Source organism: Crocodylus siamensis, chromosome 2 (assembly GCF_052110815.1).
Source record: "Crocodylus siamensis isolate JL-2025a chromosome 2, ASM5211081v1, whole genome shotgun sequence".
Classification (NCBI taxonomy): Eukaryota; Metazoa; Chordata; order Crocodylia; family Crocodylidae; genus Crocodylus; species Crocodylus siamensis.
Genome location: NC_143396.1, coordinates 238,695,494 through 238,715,741, shown reverse-complemented (window position 1 = coordinate 238,715,741; position 20,248 = coordinate 238,695,494). Strand labels below are relative to the sequence as shown.

General features: G+C 48.7%; 1 protein-coding gene and 1 long non-coding RNA gene across 5 annotated transcripts in view; one reads left to right on the top strand and one right to left on the bottom strand.

The window, feature by feature from the left end:
- LOC149871941 (uncharacterized) overlaps nucleotides 1-11,758 on the bottom strand; it is a 45,937-nt gene extending 34,179 nt beyond the window's left edge. For all 3 annotated transcript variants that reach the window (XR_016440333.1, XR_016440331.1, XR_016440332.1), the window contains exons 1-2: nucleotides 11,443-11,758; nucleotides 10,143-10,234 (exon numbers count right to left, since the gene is read on the bottom strand). This is a non-coding gene — a long non-coding RNA (uncharacterized LOC149871941). The remainder of the gene's footprint in view (nucleotides 1-10,142; nucleotides 10,235-11,442) is intronic.
- A 181-nt stretch (nucleotides 11,759-11,939) lies between these two features.
- Nucleotides 11,940-20,248, top strand: part of CDIN1 (CDAN1 interacting nuclease 1) — a 173,791-nt gene continuing 165,482 nt past the window's right edge. The window contains exon 1 of one of the 2 annotated variants that reach the window (XM_090033517.1): nucleotides 11,940-12,215. In XM_090033517.1, the coding sequence (XP_089889643.1) occupies nucleotides 12,115-12,215 (101 nt within the window). In that variant the 5' untranslated portion in view covers nucleotides 11,940-12,114. The remainder of the gene's footprint in view (nucleotides 12,216-20,248) is intronic. The other variant, XM_090033516.1, reaches the window with a different exon arrangement.

The window sequence follows — 20,248 nt, the reverse complement described above, 5'->3', positions numbered from 1 at the left end:
CTCCCAGGGGGGTGGCGGGAGCACGGAGCTTGGGAGGGTAGGATGTGGGTGCGAGGGAGGGTAGGGACCCCCAGCACACTCCCCTACATGTTGCTCAGCCCCTGCTGCCAGCAGTAGCAGGTGGGAACATTTGTGTCCCATGCAGGCACTAGCACCCAACAGTGTACAGCTTTAGCTAGTGATGCATGTGGGGGCATGGAGCGCAGCCTACACGTGGCCTGCCTTTATCACAGGGGCTCTGCACAGTGCACATGCAGCTCCCGTACTTGCATCACACCAGGGGAAGCCCTGCGCTGGAGCCAGCTGCCTTCCCTTCCCCACCACCTGCTGCACAAGTCCCGTGACTCTGCCAGAAGTGAAGGGGAAGCCCACCCCCTGCTTCCCCATGAAGTCCTGAGACAGGCGGGGAAGGCATCCAGTTGCTGTGTAGGTCTTCCACCTGTGCAATACAAGTTTGGGAGATGCATGCGCACTGCACAGAGCCCCCGCAATACGCTCCTTGCCCCCACAAACAGTGCTGGCCAGAACCGAGCACCGCCAGGCACCAGCGCCTGCATGGGTCATGAGCGGTCCCGCCTGCTGTTGCTGCTGCTGGCAGCGGCAGCTGTGTGCCATGTGGGGGAGAGTGTGGAGGGTCCCCACCCTTCCTCACACCCCACAAACCTCATATACCCACACCCTGCCCCCTGCAACCTCTCCCACATACACCCCCCGACATACCCTATACCCCCCACACACATAGCCACATACCCTCACAAGCTCCCCACACACACACCCACATCCCACCATAAACATACACACCCCCAGTCACCCCCCCAATACATATTATACAAGAGTAAGACTTTACTTTTGAGTTATTATGCAATCCCTTCTATATACAGTATGCAAACACAAATAATGACAAATATTATTTGTAATAACATTAAAATATGTTATAATAGGTGTTTGACTTTTAGTGTATGATTTGGTTTTTTCTGGTTCCAACATGGCAACCCTCCCCTCCCAAAACGAGTATTTCCAGGAGACAAGGGGAGGGACTTCCAGTGGCAAAGTTAGGAAACAGAACTTCCAGTCCCAATATAGTGAACAGGGCAACTATAAAGGGGCAGGGCTACCCATGCAGTAGTTGACAGCTCGCCAAAACTCATTAAGCAGCCCTTCAGCTGAAATAATTGCCCGCCCCTGGTCTCTGCCCTGAGAATAGCATCAGGTCCCCACAGACCCCTCCAGTTGAACATAGTACCATTTTTCTATAGTTCCAACCTTGTGGACATTCTGGGTTGCAGTTTACCTCCTGGAGGATACAAAATAATTGAAGAAAAATACAGGCTTTGCAAAAGGGATTTCTAAATCAATCAGTTTCCATTTTAGTTAGCACAAGAAACAGACAAATATTTGAAAAAGAATACCCAATTACCAGTGGGGGCACATTTCTCACAAGAAAACCACTCTCCCTCCAATCTCTCCGTTCTAATCCTCAAAGGGAATTTACAAAACACTTTTCACAAATGAGCATATGAACTTCACTTCATCAACCTCTGGATATAAAAAAAATCATGGACTCAATATAGACACTGGATTTACAACACGCTCTAACCTGCTCGACATCTGACTCCCCAGGTACCTCTCCACTATTTACCTGTTACATTTATCCCCCTCACCCCTAGCCTCTCTCTCACCCACTGAGTCTTCAATTTACATCTTCACTGACTGCCTTTCATAGATTTCATAGACATTAGGGCTGGAAGGGACCTCGGGAGATCATCGAGTCCAGCCCCCTGCCCAAAGGGCAGGAAGTCAGCTGGGGTTATAGGATCCCAGCAAGATAAGCATCCAATTTACTCTTGAAGGTGTTCAATGTAGGTGCTTGAACCACCTCCGCTGGCAGACTGTTCCAGACCTTGGGGGCTCGGACAGTAAAGAAATTCTTCCTTATGTCCAGCCTGAAACGGTCTTGCAGGAGTTTATGACCGTTCGACCTCGTCATCCCTTGGGGCGCTTTGGTGAACAAACGTTCCCCCAGATCCTGCTGGTCACCCTTGATAAATTTATAGGTGGCCATCAGATCACCCCTGAGCCTACGCTTTTCCAGGCTAAAGAGTCCCATGTCTCTCAGCCTGTCATCGTAAGATCTGTTTTCCTGACCTCTGATCATGCGCGTGGCTCTCCTCTGGACTCTCTCAAGCTTCTCCACATCCTTTTTGAATTGTGGAGCCCAAAACTGGATGCAGTACTCCAGCTGCGGCCTCACCAAGGCCGAGTACAAGGGGAGAATGACGTCCCGGGATTTGCTCGAGAAGCATCTATGGATGCAAGCCAGCGTTTTGGTCGCTGTATTAGCCGCAGCATCGCATTGCAGGCTCATGTTCATCTTGTGGTCAATGACGACCCCCAAGTCTCTTTCTTCTGTAGTGCTAACCAACGTAGCACTGCCAAGCCTATAAGGGTGCTGCAGGTTTTTCCTCCCAAGGTGGAGAACCTTGCATTTTTTGGTGTTAAACACCATGAGGTTCTCGTCTGCCCATTTGCTGAGCTTGTCCAAGTCAGCCTGGATCACCCGCTTGTCCTCTAGCGTGGATGCTTTGCCCCAAAGTTTGGTGTCATCGGCGAACTTGGCCAGTCCACTCCTGACTCCAATGTCCACATTGTTAATGAAGATGTTGAACAGGATGGGTCCCAGGACAGAGCCTTGAGGGACCCCACTGGTCACAGGGCACCACAATGAGTGACTGCCATCAATCACAACCCTCTGGGTCCGACCACGGAATGGTAGGTCACCTGGTCATAGAAGGAAATGAGATTGGTCAAACAAGACCTACCTGCAACAAACCCATGCTGGCTATCCCTTAGAATGTTAGCCTGAGCCAGTCCCTCAAGGATGGCCTCCTTAATAAACTTTTCTAGGATCTTCCCCAGGATAGAAGTCAAGCTAATGGGCCTGTAGTTAGCCAGATCCACTCTCCTCCCTTTTTTGAAGATCGGCACCACATTGGCCTTCTTCCAGTCTTCGGGCACTACACCAGAGCACCAGGAGTTTTCAAAGATCCGTGCCAGGGGCTGGGCTATGACGCTCGCCAGCTCCTTGAGTACCCTGGGGTGCAGATTGTCAGGGCCAGCTGACTTGAAGGTATCCAGCTTCTCAAGGTGTTCCTTCATGAGGTCAGCATTTATGGAGGGTAGGGGATCCCCCTCACCCAGATTTCCCTGTCCCATAGCAGGTATGGGCGTCCCATGGGACTGATGAAAGACTGACAGAAAGTACCTATTTAATAGGTTGGCTTTTTCCTGGGCGTCAGTTGCCCCATCTGGTTTAGCAGGGGTCCAACATTGCCCTTGCTTTTCCTCCGGCTCCCCACATATCTGAAAAGGGACTTTTTGTTGTCCTTAATGCCTGAAGCTAGTTGGAGTTCAGTTGCAGCCTTGGCTTTCCTGGTTTGCTCCCTGCAGGACCAGACCAGCACGGAGTAATCCTCCTTGGAGGTGAATCCCATCCTCCATCCTTTGTAGGCTTTTTTTTTTAGCCACAGGAGGTCCGCTAGGTCCCTGGAGAGCCGGGGGGCTGCTGTGCCTTCTTGCTGCCTTTTCTCCGTGTTGGGATAGATTTAGCTCGTGCATTGAGGATCGCTTCCTTGAGAAGCAACCACTCTTCTTGAACTCCCATCTCCCTGGGGTCATGGTCCCTGAGGGCCTGACTGACTAGCCTCTTGAGCTTGTCAAAGTCGGCTTTTCTGCAGTCAAGGACTTCTGTGTTGCTGACTGACTTGCCAGCTTTACGGCAGATGGTGAAGGTGATCAGCTCGTGGCCTTTCTTGAATGCATACCAGCTTCTGGCTTCTTTACTATTCATTCTGTCCAGGAAGATCACACACCAACTGACATGCTTCCTCAGCCTGACTACGGGTTTTTAAACCCAAAAGCTTGCTAAGAAAAAAATGTCCAACTATTTAGTTGGTCTAATAAAAGATATCAGATTTATCCAAAGAACCTTGTCTGCCTATGTCCTTAGACCAACATGGCTATAACCTACACTCCTGAAAAATTAGAAGCACCTATAACAAGCCCTTCTGCTTTAGCTTTCTTAACATTCCTCTCTGTGTTTCCTTTCCTGGGGAAAGTCCATCTCTACAAACCCTAGCTCATTATGCAGAATTTTGAGAAAAAATGTTTTACCAAAGACATTAACATATCTGTGTTCTTCCTAAGCTAGATAAGTCGCATGCAGATAGCCTTTAACAAAAAACCTATTCATAAACCAAATCCCAAGCTCATCGTCCACCAATCCCTTAAAACAGCAATTCACACACTGAGTGCCACAAGACTCTTTCATGGGTGCTGTAGAAGCAGCAGCACCATGGCTAAGTGACATTGACCCTTACACCTCTTTTTCCAGTCTAAGCATGCAGGACCAAAGTTGGAAGGAGATGTGGCAAGAGGGGAGGTTTATCAGGTATATCCTAATGCAGCTGCTTCACGGTCAAACCCCACGTGCATCTCCTGGAAATAGACACATATGAGACAGTTCCACCTGGTGGCAGTGGTGGCATGGCAATCTGGAGATAAATGAGTAAATTGTTCTAACACCTGGTAAGCCAGAGCCTTAGATGGAACCAGGGCCTGGACAAAGCTCAGTGTAGAATACAGTGAATTTTACTATGAGGACTCATTGGAAGACAGGGGTGCAACTCCAGGCAACAGTGAGGGGAAGCTCAGTGAAGGGTAAATAGGGCTGGAGGTGCACAGGATCCATATATTTATGTCGCCTCATTACAGTGTGTTGGAGGTGAGATAGAACTGCAGGAATCCCATTCGAAGTCATCAGACAAGGTACAAGTCTCGTCTCTGTGCCTTTAGTCCACCTATTGCACTGAAGCTGCTCAGTGCAGAACTCCTGGGCTGCTGCTAGGTAGGCAGGGCTTTTCACTTGCCAGGAGGTTAGGCATAGTAAGAGTATAGGGAGTTAGGGTAGGGAAGTACTGCTTCTGGCCAATTACTCTATCACCCCAGCTCCTAAGGCAGAGGCCTGGGGATATCAAGGGGACAAGGACCTTGGAGAGGGGGCTAACCCTAATCCTGGCAGTCATTGACTTGTCCTACCACTTTTAATAATGATATTTTACACTGATTTCCTAAGTGGGTTTGCCTGAGTTAACCCCACCCTCAAGCATCTGGTACTGGTTCAGGACCCAAAATAGCCTCTGTCTCCTCACTTAATAAGCTCTCTCTATCTCTTGAGGTAAGTCTGTAAAAGTATAAGTCAGGCTGTGCCCTGACTTATATTTCAGGTGTAAGGATACAAACTGTTCATAACAATCAAAATTAAATTAATACATTATACACAGGCAGGTTCTCCACATTGTCATATCATACCTATGACAATATCTATCAACAACTTTAACATCTTTTGAAAACAAAGCTATTTTAAATTTATTTTCATGGTAAGCAGTGAATTGCTCTTTAATGTCATGGCCATATATTACACTCAGTCCACTGCCGATCTTCCAATGATGGCATTGGGTGGTTCTTAATATGATCAATGGTAGGAATAGAACCCTCAACTAGTAGCTAAACTTCCAGCTAGTAAAATTATGATTGCAGTCAGCATTACTTAGAAGGAAAAACATGAAGGGCATTATTTCTGGGAGAACTGATTCCATGACTTTCCTTGTTCATTGGGTACTTTATACAGATAACCGAAATAACTAGGGTTTGAATTACAGGGGAGCTCAGGCGGGAGAAGAGAGCCCCCTGTAAGATTTGAAAATCATAACCTGGGGGGGATTTCTGATTTTATTACGGCATCAAGATGGGCAGCCCAAATTTTTTTTGCAGAAACCCCCCCCGCAAGAATCAAAGTGTAATTTGAACCCTGGCAATAACTGAGCATTAAATAATGATGTATTCAGCAGCCTGGGTATTTTACATGCAGAACTTTCCATGTATGATTTTAAGAAGTCAAGGCTTGGAAGTAGTGCCATTAGGCTTCAAGGCTGACATGTATTAAAATTGTTTTATCAATTTAAACTGATGCCACATTGGTTACATTACCTCAGCACCTGTAAGAACTAGAAGGTTTATTTCTGCAGAAATCATAAATTCTGCAGAAACTCAGTCCATAATAAATACTAGGAATGTAGCTTTTTAAGTAGTGAAGATAAATCCAACTACAATAAGTTTACCTGGAGCCTCATAACTCCATTGCAACCAGCAAGCCTGAGGCCCGTCAAAGATGTGACAGGTCTGGGTTTTCCCCAGCCAGGACTGTGTGCATGCGTGTGGTGGCTGGAGATTATGCCACCTCCTACCACCTTTCACTAGGGGAATCCATAGTCCCGGAATTTCCTGGGGCTGCCGCACCACCAGCAGTCCCACCAGGCCTCCCGACCCTGGCAGAGTGCAGTTTCAGTGGTTCATGTCCAGGACCTGGGGCCACCTCCTTCCCCACAGCCCCAGCCCATACCTCCAAGTTTGTCCTGGCACAGAAGCTCAGAGACATGTTCTTCCCCTGTTGGTTGGTAAAGCAGTGAGTGAGTGTCCCCTTCAGCTCTGAGAGCAGGGCATAAAAATGGGTTTTTAAAAATGAAAAAACCAAATAGGTGCTGACAGAATAATGAGGGTGGCATTCACTCCATCTGTACCTAGAGCAAGTGGAACCCCAGCAGCAGAAGGTTCACCTTGAGGAGCACCGGCTGCTCCACCAAACCAGGATCCAAGCAGGTGCAGAGGGGTGTCACTACATCCCCAGCAATGCTGACACCCTGTCACTGCGAACACTGGTGAGTGGACAGGACAGGTGTCCGCAGGGCAACTGTGGCCAGATTTGTCTGCGGTTTTCCCAGTAGGCCAAGGGGTCGCACAGCAGCGGCTCTACATCCTCAGCAAGATAGGTAGCCACCAAGCCCTGAGGCCTACCTGCCTGATGGTGGGTTCTGGTGCCTTTGGACCCCACCATGGAAGCCATGCCCTTGGCCCACATTGGCAGTGCCTGTGGTGGAAGAGGAGAGTAGCTGATGGATCCCCCTCTTCCACATCCCCCTGCCTCCATTGTTCTGCCTCCCTGACTCTCTTCACCACTCTCTCTGTCCATTGATTCAGGCTTTGGCTGCTGCATACACTGCCCTTCACCCTTGGGTTACGTATGGCAGCCAGTACGTGGACCATACTGGACTGCAAGGGATCAAGCCATTTCCTGATGCCCTCTTTCTGACGCCACACCAGTGCCTGCACATGTCGAGACAACGGCTTGCCCAGCCAGGAACACTGATCCCCTGGAAGCTCTCCATTTTTCTCTGAAGTTCCCTCACTACAGGGATCACTAGGCTAAGGAGGGCATCACTTGCACTGAGGGTCTTGGTGGCCTCAAGGAAGGGCTTGAGGACCACCAGGATCTGGGAAGTGGTATCCCACTCAGCTGTTAAGGGAGCCGCTGATCCCAATCTTCCTGAGCAAGGCCATCTCATGGATGCCCTTCTGTTGCTCCACCAGCCTCTAGAGCATCAGGTACGTTCAGTTCCACCGACTTTCCACATCCTGCATGATTTTGTGCTGCAGGATGTTCAGCTCTTCCTGTTTTTCCTGCAGCTTCTTGCCCCCCTTGATGCTCTGGTGGAAGTAGCCTGCCTCCTTCCTGCATTTGGAAGTGAGCTTTCTGGTGGTGCTGGCACTGTCATCTGCAGCCCTGTCCCCCTCCAAGGCTTCTCTAACAATGAGGTGGAACTTGTGTGCCACACAGCGGAAGCCAACAAAGTTGGCATCACAGACCACCTTGACCCTATTGGCCCCATTGTCTGTGACCATGAACCCATGGGTAAGCTTGCCCTACCCAACGAGCCACCCCTGCACCAAGCAGTTCATGGGCCCCACGATTTCTGTTGCCAAGTGAGACTCATCCATCACCTTGGCTTGAAGGACAGCCCACCGACAGCCTGACTGGTCGCACCAGTGCCCTGTGAGGAAGAGGTATGCATGATCTCCATCCTGGCTGCTCCAGATGTCTGAGGTGAATTGTAGGGCAACCTTGTAGCGGACCTGCCTTGCACAGCTCCTCCCTCAAGTACTCCCTGCATACCTCATTCAGGGAGGACACCACCATCCTGCTAAACGTGGTGTGTGTGGTCGCTTGGTATGATGCCCCCACAAGTGCAATGAGCTGCTTGAACCCTGGCTGCTCAACTAAGGAGAAGGGCTGGCCATCCACAGCAAGCATCTCCTCAATGCTTTGGGTGATCTTGCTCACCCTTGCAACATGCCCCACTTTCTGTTCACCTTTCCCCACACTATTCCAGGGTGGCATGCCTCTGCTTTGGGGGGATGAAGGCTTTGGAGCGAAAGGAGGACTTCCCTTTGGGCATGCTCCTGCTGGTGCCGGGCTAAGGAGGAGCAACGGCAAGGGGGTGGTGCCTGCAGAGATGCATCAGCATCCCCATGGTGCTCATGTGTTTTGTTCCTTTGCCCCAGCTGGTTTTGGCTCAGCAGTCCAGGCAGATAGCATATGTAGGATCATCTTCCAGCTCAAAATGATCCCAGACCACACTACCTGTTTGCTTCTGGGGTGCAGGTACATGTGTACATGCTGCAATTTCCCCCTCTTCAGCAGGCAAAGGCACAGCAACAGGAGGAGCAGACTCAGCTGAGCCACTTGCCTCCACAACCTCTACCTCAGCCTCCTTTGAAGTGCCTTCTGGGGAAGGAGACCTGGCTCTATGGGAAACTTGAGGGGTGTAGAACACATACTCAGATGATTCTCCCTCCTTTCCCAGAAGCTCCCTTGCTGGGGCACTCACATCCAGTTCCACCTCTTCCTCTGGCACTGGAAGGCTTAGTATGGGAAGTGAAATGGAGGTGGAAGAGACTGTCATCCTGGTGTTGCTGCTTATTATCATGGGGGGGGCAGTTATGGAAGGTGCTCTTGGAGGGGATGCAGACTCAGGCCCAGGTAGTGGCACTGGCAGTGCTCCCCTTTCCTTGCTTCCTGTAGTACTGGAAGCCTTGAGCCTGCTTGTTGTAGCAAAGAGGCTGCATCTCAGTTTGGGTGGGGGTGGAAAACTTACACCTCTCCCTCTACCCACTTTTCCATCCATCCCTGGAGGCTTGCCAGCTGCCTTTCTAGCATGCTTCATGGTGTGTTTCATAGTCCCATCTTTATAAAAATATATAAATGTATATATGCATCTTCCTATATCAATTCTATAGTATAATATGCACTATAATTATGAAATTGAAAAGAATTAATCAATGAATAAAATAATAAAAGTGTCTAGAAAGGAAGCAAAAGGTATAAACGAAATCTCATCTGCTAAGCTAGCAAGTAGGAAGTCAATGGTAGTAGTAGCCTTTGTTGTCTAATGCCCCCAAGCTTCTGGAAGATAGCTCAGTAACTGACCCCTAGGCAGAAAGCAGGCCATTTCAAACAATGTTGCCTTTTATGCTGTTTTTGCATCCCTCCCCCAGAGCACTGGGATTGATCCTTCCCTGAGGTCCCTTCCGTCACTGGCCAGCTAGAAAGTCAATGTCAGAGGAGTCCTTCCCCACTCCTCCCCCTCCCTCTCCTTACTTTCTGTTTCCCTGCAGGCAAGCCCAGCTTCAGCTTTGAAACTCAAAATGTTTTGAAAATTTTGAAACTTTTCGACTACCCTTGTTTCGTTTCGAGGCTGTTTTGAAGCCCTTCGTTTCGTTTTAATTTCACTGTTTCAAGCTCGAAACGAGTTGAAACAGCGTCAAAATGAAACAGCTGTCAAAATTTCACACCACCCTAATAAATATACCTATTAGTCAGGAGTAAACCCTTAGTCTTCCACGATGCAGAATTCCACTGATTTCACTGAATTCTATATAGGTACAGCAAAAGCTGTGTTATCCAGCACTTTACAAACTGGAAAGCTCCACTAACCAACATCTCTCAATCTTCCAAAGGATGCAGCAAAAGCAAAATCACAAGTCCCACTTCCGGTTTCACTGCCACAAGGCAAGTCTTACTTGCTGTGATTCGTCCTTGTAGACTGTGGCCCAGGGCAAAGCAGCCTGCGCAGGTTCCCCCATTCCCAGGGGGATGCCGGATAACAGAGCTTTTGCTGTATTGGGCTCCAGCTGCATAATGTTAAGACCTAGAAGCTATATTATTTTGTATTTTTAAGAAATCAACTTACCTTTACTGTTTGCTCTTACATTTCCAACTGCAATCAAGAGATAAGAAAAATAAGAGAAATCCTGATGTTAAAAAAGTCCAGGTTCTCAGCTTCTAAATGAAGAAAAGTTGAGAGAGAGTGTAGGTTAAAAACTGTATAAATAAAAAAAATGCTTATTTCTGTCACTAATAAAACTATTTAAATAAACATCATGCAAAAAAGTTTGCTTTTTCACTTTTATTCTTAGACAGTGAAAAAACAAATTGGTCAAATTCATGTTAATTTCCTACCTAAATGCTAGCAAAAATGACCAGCCTGGTACATATTTCTGCACAGGAATGCCGAAATGGAAATAAACTACTATTTTCATTTAAACTCAAAATATTTTGGGCTGACACAGACCCCTCCTGAAGTCTGTATGACCATGAATGGACACAAGGTTTCCTGTACATATTCATGTGCAGCATTGGAGGGCTAATTAGGAACCAATACAACAAGTCCTTCTAAAAGTGCTCTGGCATTGCCAGCATGCACAAAGTCACCACGAGTCTGACAATATTTATCATTTCTTTATCATTTTTCTAAAGCTCCAGATCTTGCAACCCTGTGGGAACCTGTTTTAATTTTTTTTTTTTTTTAAATGTTTTTGGCTCCCGGGTCTCCAAGAACACTGGAAAATGCAAACGTGTAACGGCCTGAAATCCAATGGCAAATAAAAATAATACTTTTGAGTTCTTTTTAACTCTCCCAATTTTAAAACTAATTGTATAGATTTGGGGAGTAGGGGAGGCAGATTCAGGATTTTTGGCAGTGCTATTATTTATATGTACTTTCTGCAGCAGCCCAGTCCCATTACAATCGACAGGAGTATTCCCAGAGACAGGGTGAAAAAAAAGCATCAGATTTCTTAATGGTTAACCCATAGGTCTGCAGATGAGGTTCTGTACTGCAAGGGAGCCCCGTCCTCCACGAACCTTAGATCTTAAATGCAAAGCACTTCAATCGGGGGTCTGCTGACAGTCCGTTAATGCTGTCTTTTGTAATGCCCGAAACAGGCTAAAACCGGGGCCCTAACACTTGTGAAGCTGGTGAGAACATAAGCAACTGACTGATTTGTTTTAAAGACACAGGGCAGGGGTTCTCAAACTTTGTCATACCCCCAAGTGCTGGGTGGCGGCAGCGGGGTACAGGGGAGAGCTCGCACATGGCAGCCACTGCCACCATCCACAGCTCTGCACCACTACACACACCCCCTGGGAAGTTTGCGGCCCCCTTTTAAGTTGCTTGTGACCCCCCTCCTCCCCCGAAGGTCACGACCCACAGTTTGAGACCCCCTGACACAGGGGAAGGGTTTTGCTGTCTTCGTTCCCTGGAGGATCAGAACAGCAGAGATGTCCTAGGCCCGAACAAAAGCGACTGCGCCCAAAAGCTTGCCAAGTTCTTTTTTCCCCCGCAACGACTCAGTGTAATAAAAGCTAGCACGTCCATTCAAAGAGCCTGGCCTGCCATAAGAAAGGCAGCCCTGGCAGTCCCAATGGCCTCAACGGGGCTTTGCCCACGAAGAGGGGTCACAAGGCGAGAATCCTGAAACAAGGTGGCAGAGCGCGGCAGAGCCACCAGGGAAGGCGCAGGCCCGCCCGGAGGCGGCGACTCAGGCAGGAGGAGCGAGGGCTCCTGTCAGGCGCTCAGGGCAGAGCGGGTCCCGCGGCCGAGGCCGAGGCGGCGCCTCCCGAGCGGGAATGGGCGCGAGCTCCGCCCCGCTCGCCGCGGCTCCCCCCCCGGCCCGGCCGGGCCCGGCTCGCGGGGCGGGGCCGCAGCTGCACGGCGCATGGGCGCCGGGCTGGCTGCGTGACAGGCCCCGGCGCGGCTGCCTCCCGCCCCCAGGCTGCCGCGGGAGCGTGGCGCTGCTCCCTACCGCCGCCCTTTTCGTCTCCTGCTGCTGCTGGTGCTGCACAGGCCGGCGCAGCCGCGGGAGCTGCTGAGCGGCTGCGGCATGAAGCTGAGCAAGGCGCACTACGAGGAGATCGCCCGGTTCCTGGGGCACGTGCAGCCCACCCGCCAGAGCCTGAGGCGGCTGAAGGAGCGATTCCCCAGGTAAGCCGTCGCCCCGCCCTGCTCTGCTCTGCTCCGCTCCGCTCCGCTCCCGCCGCCGCCGCCCGCGCCCTCGTGGCCCTGCACCGTGCACAACCACAGCCACGCCCCCGCCCCCTGGCCTCGCTGCGAAATAAAGGCCGCCCGGTTCCCACAGTGCTCCTGGCCTTCTGCTTTGGCCCCTGTCTGCGGTGGCACATGCCTGACTTTTGGGGTGTCGCTCCCCGTTTCAAGCGACCTTCAGACCAGCAAGCTCACTCCTCCATACAGCTCTGCCTCTCAGGTTGAAGGCAAAGACGGGGGCCTGCTTACACGAGTATCCACCTGCTTTCACATCTCCCAAACTTTACCTTTTGAAGGCACATGAATACATGTTGGGCTTAAAACACCCACAGGGCCCGCTTGGTGATGAGCGGAGCCTCATCTCCCAGTTTTGCTTTTGTCCAGCTCCAATAGCGCCACACATCTGTTACCCTTCTCCTGAAAACACCTCTTTATCCCTGTGGCTTTGGGGAAGAGGCGGCTGACTTGTAACAAAGTGGCAGCGGTAGACAGGCAGCATTTCCTGGGTTTTAATCTCAGTGGGGTATGTGCACGTTCTGGTACCCTGTGTTGGGACTTTCCTTCTTGGGGACAGTTATTTTCAATTAACAGGCTTCTGAAGCTTGGGATGGATACCTCCGAATCAAAATGTCCAGATAAAAGCATCAGTCACTTGCCACATGAAATATTTCAGGATAAAAAATAGGCAGTCCCTTGCACTACGTATGGCTATTTAAAAAAAACCCCAACAACAATCTCCTGAGCAAATAATGGACAGCATCTGTGGTTAAGGCCAGGAATCATGGTGATTAATCCACTGGACTGGAATTAGGATCTGGAGTCTATTTCCGGCTGCTCCCTCCAGTTCTGTAACTGGGCAGGCCCTTCAAAAAGGCACAGCGGACCTCCTGAGAGGTGGATGTGCGACATTCAGGTTCCAACTTTCTCTGCTTTTATTCCTCTAAAATGGGAATAAAAATAATTCCCTCCCTCAGAGGAATACTGCAGGGGTACATTCATTATTATTTCTGAGGTGCTTCAGATTCTTTGGTGGTCAACACAGAAGAGCCAGCATAAATAAGCTGTTAAAGTGCTCCCTTTGCCTTGCATACCTCACTGCAATTTGCAGTTTAGCTGTTTTTCAGATCAGTTGCATTGTAGGATAAAATGAGTGGTACTAAACACTTTTTGAAAAATAAGTGAATGTAGTCCAAGTAAATTGCATTGAAGTAAAAGTCCTCATTCCCTCAGTGTGTTCTTTCATAGAAAAGAAACTAGAAAGCACCAGGGTTGGTTTTTCTACATCCTACTATCAAGAAGAGTCAATGCTGTCCTGAGTAAGAGAATAACCTGACCTTCCTTTTTGCTTGCTCGTTAACTTATTTGGTTGGATTGCAAGTCAGCATGTGAATGGTGGTTACAGTTTTTTAGATGGTGACAACTGTCCGCTGGGAACCATCAACTTCGTTGGAAGATCCCAAATACATTTTGAAGCATTGTAGTCTGTTCAGTATGGGGAGAATTTTAAGCATTTATTCTGCCTGTAACTTCCGATAAAATGACTATCAGTTACCTTTAATGTTGGTATTTAAATACACAGATGAAGCACCTTTCTGTTCTCTGAAATCAAGACCATAGTAATACATTTCCGCATACTGTGTCTTTAAATTAAAAATCCTAAAATTCAAGGTTACAAATCTGCAGTGGAGGAGAAGTGCTAGAAGTGAAGTGTTTCAAAGAGTTCTTTGGGTAATGAAGTTGAGAACAAAGTTAAGTGTGTTAGACGAATACTAGACTAGGATGGTTTAGTCAGGGATGAGCCTGTCTCTAGCAGTAGCTTGGACTAGATGACCTCCCTTCCATCCCAGTTTTTCTGATTCTACTTTATTTTACTGCATCTTTTTAGAGGTGATTTTAACCATAAGAAAGCATTCTTCGTGAGAACATGGGAAGATTAGGTTTAACTTGTTCACTCCTGTAATGTTGAAAACATCAGAGAACGATGTATGGCAGCAGTTCCCAACCCCGGGTTGTGACCCAAATGAGGGTCGCAGGGGCAGTGCCGGTGGCACTGCACGGAAAAGATGAACCATGCCACGTGCCAGGAGCTTCTCTGCCTCTCCTCCCAGGTTGCCACCACAGTACTTTGCTCCCAGCAGCAGGGCACAGAAAAAAAAAGGTTGGGAACCACTGGTGTGTGGCTTCTGCTTCAGGCCTGTTAGAAGGTGTCCTATAAAAATATAGAATTGGGATATTTGGCTGACTCTTCCTCTTCAGGCTCTTTGGAAATAATCATCTTTTAAGCACTCTTCTCTCCTTGACCAAAATCCTTGGACAGGCAGAAAGGCTGTTGTTATTTTTGTGGTCCTGTGGTACAACCCTTTTGCTGGAACCTATGTCCACCTAAAGTCTGATCCCTGACAAAGTCCCAGTAGAAACCCCAAAAGAATATAGGACTTCTCTTAGCACAGAAAAACCTGTATCTACTAGCATAGTTTGCTTCATGTTCAGTGGTTGGTTTTACCAGTAGAAAAGTCAGTTTTGCTTATAAGGGTGCTTCCCTGCTAAAAGTGCTTTGCTTGTTCAGTGCTCCAGCCGTATGTGTGGCCTGTCCGTATTGAAAGATCAGAACTAAATTTTCCTCTTTGTCAGTCTCCTGAAATGGTTTGTTCTTCCCGAAGGAGCAGAAAAGGAATGCTTGTTCTTGGAAGGAGGCCTAAAATCTTAAGTGGTGGAGGAGTCTTCATATCACATGGCACATTAATACCTGTGTTATCCAGTGCTTTCCAAAGGGCCCATTTCCTATTCGTTTTAAGAAACCCATGAGGTGCCTCTCATGCACATCTGCTTTCTATGAATGAGATGCGCAATTGACACCTACCTACTATGCTGACTGCTGCATTTCTTGATTCTGGAAGTAATACAGTTGCATCAGCCTGCCTCTCCATCCAGACTAATTATCCCTGCTTGGACACTACACTGCTTCTGTTACTGAGCTAGCTCATGTATGTCTGTATGGCCAGGCAGACTGGTGACTGCCCTCTTTGCAGAGTGTCTGGAGAGCAGGTGAAGCATATTTTGTTTCTTATCTCAATTACATTGGAGTACAGCATGTTCCTTAACAACACAGTGCTGCACAAATATAAAATAAATAACTAGATCCAATAAATTACTTCTGGGCAACAGCAGGTAGCATCAGGCATCATCATGCTTTGGAGTAGAATCCAAAATTCTTGTGTTATGTAGGCTTCCAAAACATTGCAAGAAAGAATTGGGGGCTGTCTAGTGTTTGCCAATAGGAATTGCCAAGGACAAGTGCAAGGCCATGACCTAAAATTCTTCCCTGAGGGTAGATTCCTACAACAAGTCTATCAAACAACTGAGCAAGCCTCACTAGCTTCTTTTTAAGATGTAGAGAGGAGGGTAGTAGTGGTGTCTACTTTTTAAGACTACAGCCTACTAGGGGAGTGAGCTGTCTGCCAGGTGGCGTGTAGTCTGCTGTAACACTGTTGCAAAGAATGCAACACTTATTAAGTGAGAGAGGAAAGGAGAAAGGGAAAAAAGCAAACAGGAGTATGACTCTAGCATGGTTGTTACAGGTACTGAAATGGGAGTCCAGAGGAGAGGCCTGTGTTCCAGCGCTCCTCCCAAGGCTGTATACATGTTATGGTTACTATTAACACAAAATTCATTAGACTGGACAGATCTAGGACAACATCAAAATTATAAGTGTCTAGAGAAAGTCAAACAGGGAGGTAAAAACAAGGTTCCTAGTTGAATGCAGACACCTGTAGAATTAGGCAGCAGCTGAACAGCAGAATATTTTGTGCATGTTTTGGACATATGTGCCTCAGTTCCACCCAAGTTCTCTTGGCTGTAGCCCAGACTGGCTAAAATAAATGTACATTTTTGTGTAATTACAAAGATATTTTAGTGCTTCACATGCTTGGTGGAAAAAGAGGTGAGGAATCTGCTGGGGCGTTTTTACACGTGTGGCAAAATGCATGTCAGCACTGAGAAAATGGTGGCAGCATGCTTTTGACCTAAAATACCTTGGAGGTGCTTTCGTTCAAAAGCATACCACTCCCATTTTTTGCACACTGATGCACATTCCACCACTTATAGAATTTCACACAGTGCAGTGCAGTTTGGCTCAGCTCGCATGCGGAGCAGACTCTATCGAAGCAGCAGATCTCTGGCATGTCCCAGGAAAAAATGTATGCATATAAATGCCCCCCGGAGACTCCTCAGCAGTAGGGCTGGAAATGAATTAATCTGAATCTGAAGTTTTCAGGTGAGTTAGATCAGGTCCTTACTTTAGTGACAAGCTTTTTCCTACCCCTCACTTCATAGTTTCATAGTTTCTAGGGTCGGAAGGGACCTGAGCAGATCATCTAGTCTGACCCCCTGCCATGGCAGGAAAGAATACTGGGGTAAAACAACCAAGATGTTCATCTGACCTCCTCTTGAACACCCCTGGGGTAGGAGCCTGCACCACTTCTCTTGGAAGTTGGTTCCAGATCCTAGCCGCCCTGACCGTGAAGTAGAGCCTCCTGATATCTAACCTAAACCTACCCTCTGCCAGCTTGTGACTGTTATTCCTGGTCACTCCTGGCGGTGCTCGGAGGAACAGTGACTCCTCCAATGCCTGCTGATCCCCCCTGACTAGTTTATAACAGGTCGCAAGATCCCCCCTCAGCCTTCTCTTTTGGAGGCTGAACAGGTTCAGGTCCCGTAGCCTCTCCTCATAGGACCTGCCCTGTTGTCCCCTGATCATACGAGTGGCCTTCCTCTGGACCCTCTCCATGCTGTCGACATCCCTCTTGAAGTGTGGCGCCCAGTAGTGGACGCAGTACTCCAACTGCGGCCTGACCAGTGCCGCATAGAGGGGGAGGATCACCTCTCTGGACCTGCTCAAGATGCATCTGTGGATGCATGCCAAGGTGCGGTTGGCCTTCCTAACTGCCTCCCCACACTGCCGGCCCATGTTCATCTTGGAGTCAGTGATGACCCCCAGATCTTTTTCCGCCTCCGTGCTGACAAGAGGGGAGTTCCCTAACCTGTAGGTATAGTGCCGGTTGTTCCTCCCGAGATGCATCACCTTGCACTTATCTGTGTTGAAACCCATCCTATTCTCGTCCCCCCACCCTTGTAACCTGTCTAGGTCTGATTGTAGCCTGTTGCATCTTTCCAGTGTGCCCACGTCCCCCCACATCTTAGTGTCATCAGCAAATTTGAACAGGGTGCTTTTTACCCCCTTGTCCAAATCACTGATGAAGATGTTGAACAGTGCGGGCCTGAGGACCGAGCCCTGCGGAACCCCACTGCCCCCGTCCTTCCAGGTTGAGAAGGACCCATCCACTACCACCCTCTGGGTGTGGCCCACCAGCCAGTTGGCCACCCATTTGACTGTGTGGGTGTCTACACCACAGCCCCCCAGTTTCTTAATGAGAACGGGGTGAGAGACAGTGTCGAAAGCCTTCCGGAAGTCCAGGAAGACTATATCCACTGCTACCCTTGGATCTAATGATCTGGTGATCTGATCGTAAAAGGCGACCAGGTTGGTCTGACAGGACCTGCCACTGATGAACCCATGTTGGTTGCCCCTAAGCATGCAGTCCCCTGCTGGCCCCTCCTGGATGTGTGCCAGCATAATTTTCTTGAACAGCTTGCCTAGGATCGAGGTAAGACTAACCGGCCTATAGTTTCCCGGGTCCTCCTTCCTGACTTTTTTGAAGATTGGGACCACATTAGCCCTCTTCCAGTCCTCCGGTACCTCACCAGAGCACCACGAGTGCTCGTAAAGCCGTGCCAGGGGACTTGCAATGACCTCGGCCAGTTCCTTTAGAACTCTAGGGTGGAGATCATCCGGACCGGCTGACTTGAATACGTCCAACCCCTCCAGAAGCTCCCTAACTAAATCCTCGCTAACCCGTGGCCCAGGTGTGCCTCCCCCGGGGCCCGAAGGGGGCCCAGCAGGGTGGTTGCTGTTCTGGTCCCTACTTAGGAAGATGGAGGCAAAGAAATCGTTAAACATGTTAGCTTTGCCATCTGGTGTGACAAACAATTTTCCCATCGCATCCTGCAAGGGCCCCACATTACCCGGGACCTTCTTTTCACCCCGTATGTATTTAAAAAAGGACTTCTTATTGTCCTTAATCTGGGAAGCTAGTCCCAGTTCCATCTCTGCCTTGGCCTTCCTAACTACCCCCCTACATCCCTGAGCAACTACAGAATAGTCCTCCGTGGTGATGACCCCTTCTTTCCATTGGGTGTAAGCCTCCTTTTTAGCAAGGAGACATTCCTGGATGCTTTTGGTGAGCCACGGAGGCTTGTGTGCTCTACTGCTCCCTTTGATCCTCGTTGGGATTACCTTCCTTTGGGCTTGGAGGATCGTCTCCTTAAGGAGCGACCACTCTCCTTGGACACCTGGCTCCCCTCCCCCCCGGGACCTCAGCACTTCTCCAACTATCCTCCTTAGCTCATTGAAGTTTGCCCTCCTAAAGTCTAGGGCCGCTGCCGTACTGCAAGCCTTTGCCACCTTGCTCTGGATGGTGAATTCCAGCAGGCGATGATCGCTGTCGCCCAGGTGGTCAAGCACCCGCAGCCCCCTCACCAGGTCATCACCCGTGGCCAGCACTAGGTCCAACAAGGAGTCCCCCCTGGTGGGGCTATGCACCTCTTGGGTTAGATGGAGGTCCTGCACTCTGGCCAAGAACCTACGTGAGCGTTCAGACCTGGCTGACTGTTCTTCCCAGCAGATGTCCGGGAAGTTCAGGTCCCCCATGACTACCACATCCTTAGCCTTCACTACCTCTGTGAGCTGACCCAAGAATTCCTGGTCAAGCTCTTCTCCCTGGTTGGGAGGTCTGTAGTAGACTCCCACCATTAAGTCTCTTTCCCCTCGACTGCCTTGTACTCTAACCCAAAGCACTTCAGAGTGCCCCTCCCCTGACTCCTTGCTAATTGACAAGGATGTGTATTCCTCCTTAATATAGAGTGCCACGCCCCCGCCTCAAATACATACTTCTTTGAAGCAAAGGAGAAAAAACACTGACATACCCTTGGTAGTAGCATGGCTGCCATATAGGTGTGGAGGTACAAGCAAGTTTAATAACTTTTGCATAACTATAGGCAATTAAACCAAACCAGATTATCTACAACAGTATGAAAGAGCACTATGTAATATTGGATGCAATAGCGTAAGTAGCTGTTTTGACCAAATGCTTATTTCTAAGGGATACATTTCATCCCTTACAAAGATATTTTCTGTGTCTTCTAATCGGGCAGCTAAACCTAGCTTGAGGCTGGTAGAAAAGACCAACCAAGGGTTGTGGGACTAACAGAAAGTTCAAAGGATAGATTCCATGTGATCCATGCACATTCAGAGCCAAGTACAAAACCAACTACTTAACTATTTTGCCACAATAACCTTGCAAAGCCCACACAGACTACATAAATGTGGGGTTAAAAGTGCCAAGACTTCCCTTTTTGTGGCTAATATAAGAGGCAATGAATACTTTGGTGGAGGAGGATGTACAGGAACTTTGGGCGCTGACAGACATGGTGGGTGAGGGGGAAAAGCACATTGTACTGGAAGCAGCAGCACGTTACTTTGTCCTGGTTCCACAGCATCTGTATAGATCAGGCGCTTCAGTTGGGGCTTTTTGGCATTTTCAGCTAAAGCTGATTCAATCAGCTATTAGATAAAAGCACCAAAAAAAACCCCACTAAAGCGCTTGATCTTGACAGGCGTTGGGAAAGCTGAGTGTGACTGATGCACTGCCTCTTCTGGGCATGTGGTGAGCTTGGTATGGGAGCACGCTGAGTTTAAAGTAATATGCTTTTTTTTTTCCACATCTGCAAGCAGTCTTTGTAAGCAGACAAATCTCTTATCACCCACAGCTGCTAGGGAAGGGAAGATGTGTAACAAGGTACAATCCCTAGAGCCTATTCAGAGCCTCTCCCAGTAATTGCTATGTGTCTAATATGTG